Source organism: Delphinapterus leucas, chromosome 16, assembly GCF_059928025.1.
Source record: "Delphinapterus leucas isolate spDelLeu-1000000601 "Yukka" chromosome 16, BTC_Dleu_Yukka2, whole genome shotgun sequence".
In the NCBI taxonomy this organism is placed as follows: domain Eukaryota; kingdom Metazoa; phylum Chordata; class Mammalia; order Artiodactyla; family Monodontidae; genus Delphinapterus; species Delphinapterus leucas.
The window spans coordinates 9927335-9939734 of NC_143144.1; the positions used below are offsets into that span (position 1 = coordinate 9927335).

The window sequence follows — 12400 nt, forward strand, 5'->3', positions numbered from 1 at the left end:
GTCCCCAGTTGCTAAGGTTGGTTCAGTGGGTTGTGTAGGCTTCCTGGTGGAGGGGACTAGTGCCTGTGTTCTGGTGGATGAGGCTGGATGTTGTCTTTCTGGTGGGCAGGTCCACGTCTGGTGGTGTGTTTTGGGGTGTCTGTGGCCTTATTATGATTTTAGGCAGCCTCTCTGCTAATGGGTGGCGTTGTGTTCCTGTCTTGCTAGTTGTTTGGCATAGGATGTCCATCACTGTAGCTTGCTGGTCGTTGAGTGAAGCTGGGTTTTGGCATTGAGATGGAGATCTCTGGGAGATTTTCGCTGTTTGATATTATGTGCAGCTTGGAGGTCTCTTGTGGACCAGTGTCCTGAAGTTGGCTCTCCCACCTCAGAGGCACAGCACTGACTCCTGGCAGCATCACCAAGAGCCTTTCATCCACACGGCTCAGAATAAAAGGGAGAAAAAGTAGAAAGAAAGAAAGAGGATAAAATAAAATAAAGTAACATAAAATAAAATAGTTATTAAAATAAAAAATAATTATTAAGAAAAAAAATTTTGTTAATTAAAAACAAAACTAAACAAAAACGAACGGACAGGACCCTAGGACAAATGGTGGAAGCAAAGCTATACAGACAAAATCTCACAAAGAAGCATATACATACACACTCACAAAAAGAGGAAAAGGGGAAAAAATAATAAATCTTGCTCTCAAAGTCCACCTCCTCAATTCAGGATGACTCGTTGTCTATTCAGGTATTCCACAGATGCAGGTACATCAAGTTGATTGTGGAGATTTAATCCGCTGCTCCTGAGGCTGCTGGGAGAGATTTCCCTTTCTCTTCTTTGTTCACACAGCTCCAGGTGTTCAGCTTTGGATTTGGACCCGCCTCTGCGTGTAGGTCACCTGAGGGCATCGTTCTTGTCTCAGACAGGACGGGGTTAAAGGAGCAGCTGCTTCGGGGGCTCTGGGTCACTCAGGCCGGGGGGAGGGAGGGTCACGGAGTGCGGGCGGGCCTGCGGCGACAGAGGCCCACGTGACGTTGCACCAGCCTGAGGAGCGCTGTGCGTTCTCCTGGGGGAGTTGTCCCTGGATCCCGGGACACTGGCAGTGGCGGGCTGCACAGGCTCCCGGGAGGGGGGTGTGGACAGTGACCTGTGCTCGCACACAGGCTTCCTGGTGGCCGCAGAAGCGGCCTTAGCGTCTCATGCCCGTCTCTGGGGTCCGCGCTGTTAGCCGCGGCTCGCGCCCGTCTCTGGAGCTCCTTTAAGCAGCGCTCTGAATCCCCTCTCCTCGCGCACCAGGAAACAAAGAGGGAAGAAAAAGTCTCTTGCCCCTTCGGCAGCTCCAGACTTCTCCGCGGACTCCCTCCCGTCTAGCTGTGGTGCACTAGCCCCCTTCAGGCTGTGTTCACGCCGCCAACCCCAATCCTCTCCCTGCGGTCGACAGACCGAAGCCTGACCCTCAGCTTCCAGACCCGCCCGCCCCGGCGGGGGAGCAGACAAGCCTCTCGGGCTGGTGAGTGCTGGTCGGCACGGATCCTCTGTGCGGGAATCTCTCCGCTTTGGCCTCCGCACCCCTGTGGCTGTGCTCTCCTCCGCGGTTCCGAAGCTCCCCCCTTCGCCACCCGCAGTCTCCGCCCGCGAAGGGGCTTCCTAGTATGTGGAAATCTTTCCTCCTTCACAGCTCCCTCCCACTGGCGCAGGTCCCGTCCCTATTCTTTTGTCTCTGTTTATTCTTTTTTCTTTTGCCCTACCCAGGTACGTGGGGAGTTTCTTGCCTTTTGGGAGGTCTGAGGTCTTCTGCCAGCGTTCAGTGGGTGTTCTGTCGGAGTTGTTCCACGTGTAGATGTATTTCTGATGTATCTGTGGGGAGGATGGTGATCTCTGCGTCTTACTCTAACACCATTTTCCCCCTCTCCCGCCCGTCTCCTTACTTTGATATCTGTGAAGAATTCTCTTTTTTCTTTTTTTAAATTTATTTATTTTTGGCTGCGTTGGGTCTTCGTTGCTGTGCACGGGCTTCTCATTGTGGTGACTTCTCTTGTTGCGGAGCACGGGCTTCAGTAGTTGTGGCATGTGGGCTCAGTAGTTGTGGCTCGCAGGCTGTAGAGCGCAGGCTCAGTAGTTGTGGTGCACGGGCTTGGTTGCTCCACGGCATGTGGGATCTTCCTGGACCAGGGCTTGAACCTGTGTCCCCTGCACTGGCAGGAGGATTCTTAACCACTGTGCCACCAGGGAAGCCCCAAGAATTCTCTTGATTATTTAAAAGCAAGATCCTCAAGTACTATGTATCATAAGAGCGTTTTTCTGAGAGCATTGTTATAGGTTGTATGAATCAGTATTATTCAGTATTATCAGTAACAGAACTTTGGAGTGATGTATTAATCTATGTCTTATTCCTAAGGGAGGTTGTTTGATAACTTTTCTCCTTCTCATGGACTGCAGAGAAATACCAAAGGGTGACGTGACTTGCCTAAAATCCCACGGGAGCTTGTCAGAGAAAGCTGAGCTCAGGGCCCCTTTGACGTAAGGGCAGTGTACTCACGCCATCTCTTTGTGTTTTTACCAGGTACTTTATTTGTGATGTGAACCCCTACTTCTTACCTCCTTCCCAAAGGGATTTAGGACAGAGACAAAACTCATGTCACGAACAAAATAATTCCTCCATAAGTTTGGAATGCTCCCCTGTGAAGCTCTGAAAATGTGTTTTTAAAAAGCGGGGCATGGGTTTGCTTATTGTAAAGTCTGTAGGAATGTCTGCGGTTCCCCTCTCACCCAGGTGTTGATTCTGAGGATTAGAGTCCTCAGTTGGTGGCACGTTGTTGTAAGTTTGAGGCAGGCGTGAGCGTGAACGTCGTGGGGTGCTGTCCGTGGACTTGGAGCGTCCCCTGATCTCTGTTCTTGGCACTGCACCTGGACTCTTGTGGTGTCATCTCATTGCTGTGATCAAGTATTTCAGTGCGTTTGAAATGAATGATTGCAAAGCTACTCAAGAATAATAGGTCAGGCAGTTTTCATCTCTTTCGTATTTCCTACGAGGCGGTCTTTGTGCTAGCCAAAACTGAATCCGAATCACTCGCTCGGGGTGGGCAGTCTATGAAAATGCAGATTCCTGGGCCCCGGCCCAGACCCATCAGCTTGGCACCTCGGAGGGTGGGGCTCTGGGATTTGCATCTTTAGCAGGTTCCCTGGGTGATTCCTATGCACTGATAAGTCTGAGAATTACTACTGAGGGTCCTCAGAAGAGTGTCTTTGAAAAGGTTCCCGGGGGAATGGCTGCTTCTATTGCACGTGTTTTGTGGGAATCGGCCCCTAGGGTCACTTGGAGGCTCGCTGCCCCTCGTGACATCTGTCTACATCTGCAGACACGGCAGGGCACTTGGATCCACTGAAGGCTTTCCCAGCATTGTGTTCGCATAACCCTCCAGCAGACTGATTTCTCACTGCTTGCTCCTCAGACAGGAGGGCGACAGTATGGAAACCCCGTGAGCCCCCATGGGTTCCAGGGCTGCCTGTCCCCTCCTCCCCTGTCGCCAGGACCGTGCTCTCACTCCCCACCCTGTTTTCCCCTTGTCCTTCCCTCCTTACCACTCAGGCAGGGTTTCTCCCCCTTAGACAGGTGTCTGGGGGCTGAGTAAATCCCAAGGCAAGTACCAAGGGCCCAGAGGGCTGAGGAGAGGGGAACAGCGCGTGGCGGAGGATGGTGGGCTCCCAGCGGGACATCGCAGCCCTCTGGGCCAGCAGGAGGAAAGGCGGGGTGCCCAGGGCGTGTTTGGGAGCTCCGTGCAGAGGGAGAGCCTGGATGTAGGGACCGCAGGTCGTCTGACCCTCACCGTCCACGGCAGGAGCATCTCTGAAAAAATGTCCTCACTCCTCTCCTCCTCCACACCCTTCCTTTCCTCCTGCCCGTGCTGCCGCCAGCCGCTCGCAGACACCGGGGTTCAGGAGAGCAAGCGTGTGGGCACCTGCACGGCTGCTCCAATGCACCCCAAGCCAGACCCTGACCGGTGACCGGCCTCAGGGCCCCCGCGAGCACACACCCACCCTGTGGGAAGAGCCGCGTGTCTCGTGGGGCTGGAGCCTGTGCTGACACCTGCTTTCCGTCTCCCTTCGCCTTCTCACAGGCTCTGCCGGGCCAGCCTCTGCCCCCCACATGGGCCTGTTAACAGACTGCAGGCTGCGAAAATCTGGGGAAATTCCAACAGGCAGCATGTCATCGAGTTTGACACTCCTGTAGTCCAGTGGGCTGCAGAGTTTGAGGCCTGAGTCGATGGACACACGGACATTCAAACCACATTCTTTTGGTGCCAGTGAAAGTCCTAATAAAGTGAGAGTGAACTGTTTATCTCTGGGGGAAGTATGGACTGAAATACACATTTTTTTTTTTTTTTGGCCACACTGTGCAGCATGTGGGATCTTAGTTCCCCGACCAGGGATTGAGCCCACGCCCCCTGCGTTGGAAGCATGGAGTCTTAACCACTGGACCACCAGGGAAGTCCCTCAAATATAAATCTTAAAATAAGGGACGTACCGGCTAGTGGTAGACCAGTAATACCTTAAAAAAACAAAACATTTTAACCATTTGTAAATACTTTTCCTTTTAAGTTTCAAATTAAATTTAAATTGTATGCACAGCCTAAACAATGTTTAGCTTCACAAACTTTCTCACAAAGCAGACGTCTCAATTTCAGAGGCCGTGCCCCAGCGCCCAGGCACCAAGGGAAAGGGGAGTTCTAAGCAATGATATCAGTTTGTCAGTGTCAGCAGATTGTGTACCCAACTTGCTGTGTTTTTTGTCATTGCAGGTGATTTTTAAAGCCAAGTCAAAATATTCTCCAGAATTACTCAAATACCGGTAAGTTCACCCCCCGCCCCCCGGGACATTTCTCTGTGTGACAGCAGGTGACCTCAAGGTTTGCACACATCACTCCTCTGTGAGCTGCCCGAAACTGGCCTGTTTGCCGGGTGTCGTGTTCACTGCTCACTGAATCACCGCTTAGCAGGCCTTGCAGCATATTGGCCATGATTAGAAGAAACAAGAGTCTGGTAGGGACTTCCCTGGCGGCCCAGTGGTTAAGACTCCCAGCTTCCACTGCAGGGGGCGTGGGTTTGATCCGTGGTCGGGGAACTAAGATCCCACATGCCGTGTGGCATGGCCAAAAAAAAAAAGAGAAACAAGAGTCTGGTGCCTTTCCTAACCACGGAGAACAGAGAGGGGAAATAAGTCTAAGTCGTGCATGCTGCATCTAAACCTTTCCGAGGCGCTTGCGAGGTCAAGGGCCTCAGCAGAAGGAAGGCGAGCTCCCTAAAGATGCCCACGGGGCCAGACATCCCCTTTCCTACCCTCTGGGTGCAGGTGCAGCTCTGGTAGAGCCTTGTCCCCAGGCCCTGCCCCCTCCCCCTGGTGGCCTGACCCCCAGTCCCTGGCTGCCGACTGCTGGCGGGCTCTGTTTCTGGAACTCACCAGTGAGGCCCATGCAGGGCTGAGCAGGAGAGGCTTATAATCTGGAAGGGGAGGCTTTAAATCACATGCCGAATTGATGGCAGGAGGTAGATATGCATGTTTTTCCTGGGGGTGCGGGGCGAGTCCATCGCTTTCCCCAAGTTTTCAACGAGGCCTATTGACTTCCCAGCAGCAAAGAACCCCAGTGGCTTCAAGAATGGTCAGCCTTGGGGGACTTCCCTGGGGGCGGGGTGGTGGTGGTGGGATGAATTGGGAGATTGGGATTGACATGTATACACTAATATGTATAAAATAGAGAACTAATAAGAACCTGCTGTATAGAAAAAAACATAAAACAAAATTCAAGAATGGTCAGCCTTGGGCAGAGGGGGAAGGGAGACAAGGTGTTCAGAAGGTGTGAGATGGGCACCACGTGAGCCAAGGTGTCCTGATTTCCCTGCCTGGGAGAGCTCGGCTGCCTAGGTAAATATTTCTGGAAAGGTGGCTTTGGCCACTTACCTTCTAGAGTCAAAATGAAATTTTAGTTATTTTGTTACTTTACAAACATGTAAAAATGTATACATATTTTATTTAAACATGTATCATCTTAAATTTACAAAGACTTTTATTTCTGAAATTTTTATTTCTGAAATTCTGAAAGTATATGTTTTTCTTTCTTTTTTTTTTTTGCGGTACGTGGGCCTCTCACTGCTGTGGCCTCTCCCGCTGTGGAGCACAGGCTCCGGACGCAGAGGCTCAGCAGCCACGGCTCACGGGCCCAGCCGCTCAGCGGCATGCGGGATCCTCCCAGACTGGGGCACGAACCTGTGTCCCCTGCATCGGCAGGTGGACCCTCAACTACTGCGCCACCAGGGAAGCCCTGGAAGTGTATGTTATGATCCTCCTTTTGTATCCCAGGAAGCTGAAGTTCAGAAAGGTGATAGTACATGGGCCAAGATACAAGTGATGAGACTTGTGTGCTGTGTGTTTGTTTTTCATCTGATCTTGATGTTTCCCTTCAATGCTTTTTTAAAAAAATTTACTTATTTATTTTTGGCTGCGTTGGGTTCTCGTTGCTGCGCACGGGCTTTCTCTAGTTGCGGCGAGCGGGGGCTACTCTTCATTGCGGTGCGCGGGCTTCTCATTGCGGTGGCTTCTCTTGTTGCGGAGCACGGGCTCTAGGTGTGTGGGCTTCAGCAGTTGTGGCACGTGGGCTCAGTAGTTGTCACTTGCGGGCTCTAGAGCGCAGGTTCAGTAGTTGTGGCGCACGGGCTTAGTTGCTCCGCGGCACGTGGGATCTTCCCAGACCAGGGCTCGAACCCACGTCCCCTGCATTGGCAGGCGGATTTTTAACCATTGCGCCAACAGGGAAGCCCTTCACTGCTTTTTAAAAAATTTTTATTGAGGTATATTTGATTTACGATGTGTTAATTTCTGCTGTACAGCAAAGTGACTCCGTTATACATATACACATTCTTTTTCATATTCGTCTCCATTATGGTTTATCACAGGATATTGAAAATAGCCCCTTGTACTATACAGTAGGACCTTGTTTATCCGTTCTGTATGTAATAGCTTGCATCTGCTAGTCCCAAACTCCCAATCCATCCCTCCCCCAACCCACCTTGACAATCACAAGTCTGTTCTCTGTGTCTGTCCCTTCACTACTTTTGAGGAGTTCAGTTCACGTTTCTGCCAGACTATTTGTCTGGGACTTCAGAGTCTACCATGGAATGATGTTGCTTCTAAGGACAGTTTAAAGTAGCAATACTTTAGAGTCAGCCCTCCGTATCCACAGATTCCGCACCTGCAGATCTGGAGGGTGGGAGGGGGCTGACAGTCCCTTATGTGACATGTACTACACTATTCTCTGTAGTGGACTTGAGCATCCTTGGATTTTGGTATTGGCTGGTGATCCTGGAAGCTGTCCCTTGCAGATACTGGGGGACAGCTGTATTAGGAAAACTTGGGGACGTGCAGGAGGAGGAACATTAGAAATTAAGCTTGCACATGGGCCTCAGTGGAGGCTGTTTGGAACATGAATCGACTTGGACAGAGGCAGTGGCTCGAGACAAGCGCTGTTTTTTTTTTTTGCAGTACACGGGCCTCTCACTGTTGTGGCCTCTCCTGCTGCGGAGCACAGGCTCCGGATGTGCAGAGGCTCATCCTCTGCGCCACCAGGGAAGCCCGACAAGCGCTTTTAAAAAAAAAATATTTCAAGGATTATTTTCACAGATGATTATCATACAGTATTATAATGTATTATGTGCAAAATTCCATTAAAAATTCATTTACAAAAGGAAGTACGACACGGTATGTGTTGAGGGTTCTAGATGTACAGCAAAAGCTTAGAAAGGGACAAGGTACAAAGCCAACCAAATTAGATGACTGTGCATCTTTACACAGTACAATAACATGTTTTTGTAACTACCTGTGTTACGTTGATACGAGACCCTCATCCTCTGTGCAAACTGCCCCCCGCCCAAGGAGGTTTCGTAAAACAGAAATTTAACTTCACCACACATTCTACAACACAGGTGGGCTTTTTGGTGCATTTGCAAACTCCTTTCCAAACTCACGTAATGTGAGTTTCATTGAGTTTATCTAACTCAATGAAACTCACATTATGTGGTTTCTGCCGAAAATAATTTGATGCCGTTTGTTTTGATTTATGTGGAAAAGGAAAAAAAAAAAACATTGTTCTTATGTTTTCTTCCTCGTGGGGTTTTCAAAATTGCTTCCGAAAGCAAATAACATGGGACAGATTCTGCAAATCTCACTGCATATTCACAGTATTTTCAGCATAGGTGGTTCCTTCTATCTCCTTTTCCCACTTCCTTCAAGGAGCCTGAACCAGCAGACTCCACCCCTTAGTCCTCTGTTAGCGTCTGTATTTCCCTCTCAACCTCTCTCTACATTCATTTCTTTCCTCATCCTCAGCATCACTTGGTGAAAACACAAAACAATGCGATACCACTGAGCGTGAATAAGGTGATAACAGTACGTCGGATTTCCAAAGGCATTCTGTGGCCAGTGTCAGTAATACGTGGCTGTAAGAAACCCAGCAGTCTCTCCCCACAAAGTTGCCCAAACATCCGGTTACAGAAGAGAGACTTTTAAAATGCAGTACTCTCAAATCCAGCAAGAGATTTCTTTTTGCATATTAAATGTTAAAATCACCTGCATAATTATAGAATATCTTAAAGTTACAAAGATATTTTAAAAACCAATCCTGACAGTTTACCTGCAACTGCTATAAAAATTTCTATGAAAGATATAAAAACACAAAGGCTCTTCATTAAAAAAAGAAGGAAGGAAGGGAGGGAGGGAGGAATGGATGGAGACACTGAACTGAGAGGTCTTTCATGCACCGCATCGGACAGGCTTCTCAGAAGCCTGCTGTCGGACTCAAGAGCTTGTCCCTTAAATGTTTATTTAGTACGTATACACACACGTGAGCCAACCCAGAACCTGGCTGGGCGTAGGCAGCAAACGATCTTGGGGCACCTGAACCATCAGATGCAATTCTCCAGCTCCGAAGGATGGATCCTACTGTTACATGAACCTCAGCTACCCTGCTTGGGCGTCGTGGCTAAAGGTGCCCTTGGCCACGTCGGCCTGTGGATGGCTCCATCACTGAACCGAGCGGTCCCCAAGGAGGTGACTGCTTTTCAAGCACGAGCACGTGGAAGCCAGAGGCCAGGTTCCTAACTCCTCTCTTTGGATGCACCACTGGGAAGCCTCACGTGTCTCCTAGGAGGCAGTGGGCTCTTCTTCCCTGTACTCCTCGGGGTCGGCCCCCTGGAACTTCTCGGCACAGAGTCGACACACGTCCTCCGTGGTGACATCAGGCCTCAGGAGGAGGGTCTTTCCCGCGCAGCCACTGTTGACATCTTGGAATGCAGGCCGGAGGTAATTCTAAGCGTCGTCCACTGAGGGGATGGTCCGGTTGGTGAGAAAAGCGCTTTTGAACATGGTCGTACAGGAGCTGTAACTGAGGCCGGAGGAGGGAACGTATTTCCCGAGGAAGAGGGTGCAGAGCAGGAGCCATAGGTGCTGTCACCCTGGGGGAAGAAGAGGGGGAAGAGGGACCAGGGGCCTCCAGGGACAGGCTCAGACGGGGGAAGGATGGGGCGAGGGTCACGCCTTTGAGGTCAGTGAGTAGGTGGTGGGAGGACTTGAGGCAGCAGGGGTACCTGCGGAGGAGGTGATGGGGCAGGAGGTGACGCCTTTTTCTAGAAGTTGCTCTCGACGAGGGTGAGGCCTCGCTGCTCCCTGGGTGATGTCAGAGGAGAAGCTCAGGGTCCCTTGAATTCTCACGGCGGCTCTTTGAGGCAGGAAGGAAGGGTCAGCTCAGTTTTACAGAGGAGGACACGGCAGCCCCGAGCGGCCAAGGACCCGCCTGGTGTCGTGGCTCTGTGACCCAAGCTCTGTGGGTCGCGGCCAGCAGATGAGAGCAGAGCTGGGAAGGGTATGGGGGGAGCGGAGGCTCGGTGGCTGTCGTGTGACCATTCAAGACAGAGAGGGTGGCCGGGGGCACACACCAGCAGTGTGTCTGGGTGGTGAGCTGGGCCTGGTTGGCTTTTGCTTTCCCTGTCCCCAGTGTCCTCTAGGGGTCCTGTATTATTTACTGTAGTAAAGAGTAGTAAGAATTTATATGCACCACAGTATTTAAAACAATACCCAGGAGGAGTCCTCTGGAAAAGCTGAATGTCCAGATGGTGCTTTTTCCGGAGGCTCATCGCCGTCACGTGTATACAGAGTGTGCGCACATACCACCAAGGGGCTGGGAACGGTAGGGCTGATTCCAGAGGGTTCTGGATGTTTCTAAATTGTGTTCTTCACAAAAGCACAGCAGATAATAAATAATAAAATAAAATAAATAATAAAATAAAATAAATAAAACAATAAAAAAAATAGGGCTTTCGAGGAACCAGAATGCAGATTTTTGGTGACTCCCCATTGGTCCTGCCTTTGTCTCTCTCTCCATGCCCCTGATTTCCCCCATCACCGTGAGAACGTGGTACAGAGCAGATGAGGTGGATTGCAAGGGCCTGGACCAGTGATCACGTCCTATCAAAGAACCTGTCCTTGGCAAGTAATTCATGTGCATCCCCCCTGCCCCAAACCTGTTTCTGTGTGAAAAGCTTTGAATGCGTGACTACACGTGAAGATGGATCTCTGAGCTTTCAAAGAGCTGCCCACCGCCAGCCTCACGCGGCACAACTCCAGGGGCGAGGGTCACACTGGACCTTGCCCTGGGCCGGTGGGCGGCAGCTCTCACCACCCCTGTGCACATCTCTCATCTCCTTTAATGGCATCACCCTGTGTCCATCCCCACGGCCCCCCGCCCCCCTGCCTCTGGCATGCCTCCCTGCTCATCTCCCCTGGGCCGTTGTCTGCCGACTGCGGGCTCTTCACCCCTTCCCTGCTCTGCCAGCCCGTCTTTCTCAAAGACAGACATGGCCACATCGGTCACTCCTTTGCTTATCAACCTCGAGTGTTCCCTGGCTGTCCTGCCCACCCCTCCGGTCTCTCTCCCACCCCTGTCTGTCTCCCCTGCAGGGCTGGTGCTCGGTCCTACAAACACCCTTCAGCCCGAACGAAGCATACTCTTTCCTGCATCTTTGACTTTGTACCGATCATACTCTGTCTTCCATGTGCTTTGTCCGTCCCTCCAGTGTCTTCCCGGCCACCCTGAGCAGGGGACCCGGGCCACCTCTTGTCCATCTTGTTACCTCCGCCCCCCAGCACAGGGCTCGGGTGGGAAGAACCGCGGTTCTTTCTCTCTAACTTTGAAAGAGTCAGTCCCTCAAGTTTAGATTGTCTCCACAAGAAGGGGGAGGATCTAGTACCTGCTGCAGTAGCGTGTGTAGGAGAGAAAGGGCAGCCCTCTTTTAGTCAGCTGCCACTTCCTGGATTCAGAGTGCACATTTCATCTGGCTGACTCCTTCCCTCTCTTCCTCCTTGACATTTATTGAGCTCCTGCGGTATACAGTGTGGATAGAGGGGGGAAGGAAAGAGCCGAAATCTCGACCCTCGTGGAGCGAACTGCCTGGGTAGAAGCAGCATGTGGTCAGATCACTGTCCGTATGCTTCATTATAAACTGGTGATAAGTCTGCGAAGTTCAAGTGCGGGGGACCGGGAAGCGGACCTCAGGGAGACCTGATCATGTGCGTCTGGTGAGGGCTGGGTGTGCAGGAGGTGTCAGGAAAGGCTTCTTGGAAGCAGTGATGTTTGAGCTAAGATCTGAAGGCTGAGGAGGGGTGGGGTAGGCCAAGTTCCTTTGGTAGAAAAAGTACGTGAGAGCCTTTGCCAGTGGATAGTAAATCATTCATTGCAAGACATAAAATCCCATTCAGATTAGCTTGGGTAAGTGGGGGGTTTATTCCATCACCCTGACATCTGATGGCAGGAAAGCAAACTGCAGCTGCCGCATCGCTGTGCTTCGCCTCCCAGCAGTCACTGCACTGGCTACTGTCAGTGGCTGATGGCTGGAGCTGGGACCAGGACCCAGTCTGTGATGGCTTTGGAAGACCCCAACACTACCTTCTAGCTTCAAGCCCGCTTTTAGTTGCTGGTTTTCTGCTTTGGGACTTGCGGACATATTCAACTTAAATGGTCTATTTTTGAGCCAAACCAGTCTGTTCCTTATTTGCCTCTTGAGTGATATTTACCTGAAGTAAACACGATATGGACAGTCCTAGAGGGAAACTTGAACTGATTTCGGTTTTGGTAAATCTGAGAAACCTCTCTCTAGACCTTGCACAGGTCACGTAGGTGGCGTGTAGCTCTGAGAAACCACAAGTCAAAAATGGCCAGTGGGGGCTTCCCTGGTGGCGCAGTGGTTGGGAGTCCACCTGCCGATGCAGGGGATGCGGGTTCGTGCCCCGGTCCGGGAAGATCCCACGTACCGCGGAGCGGCTGGGCCCGTGAGCCATGGCTGCTGAGCCTGCGTGTCCGGAGCCTGTGCTCC

General features: G+C 51.2%; 1 protein-coding gene across 2 annotated transcripts in view; it reads left to right on the forward strand.

Moving 5' to 3' along the window:
• Positions 1-12400, forward strand: part of GPR137B (G protein-coupled receptor 137B) — a 51564-nt gene that overhangs the window by 22546 nt on the left and 16618 nt on the right. For both annotated transcript variants that reach the window (XR_016388035.1, XM_022553199.3), the window contains exon 2: positions 4786-4835. Coding sequence is in view for 1 of the 2 variants with exons in the window: in XM_022553199.3 (XP_022408907.1) it covers positions 4786-4835 (50 nt within the window). In the remaining variant the exon portion in view is untranslated. The remainder of the gene's footprint in view (positions 1-4785; positions 4836-12400) is intronic.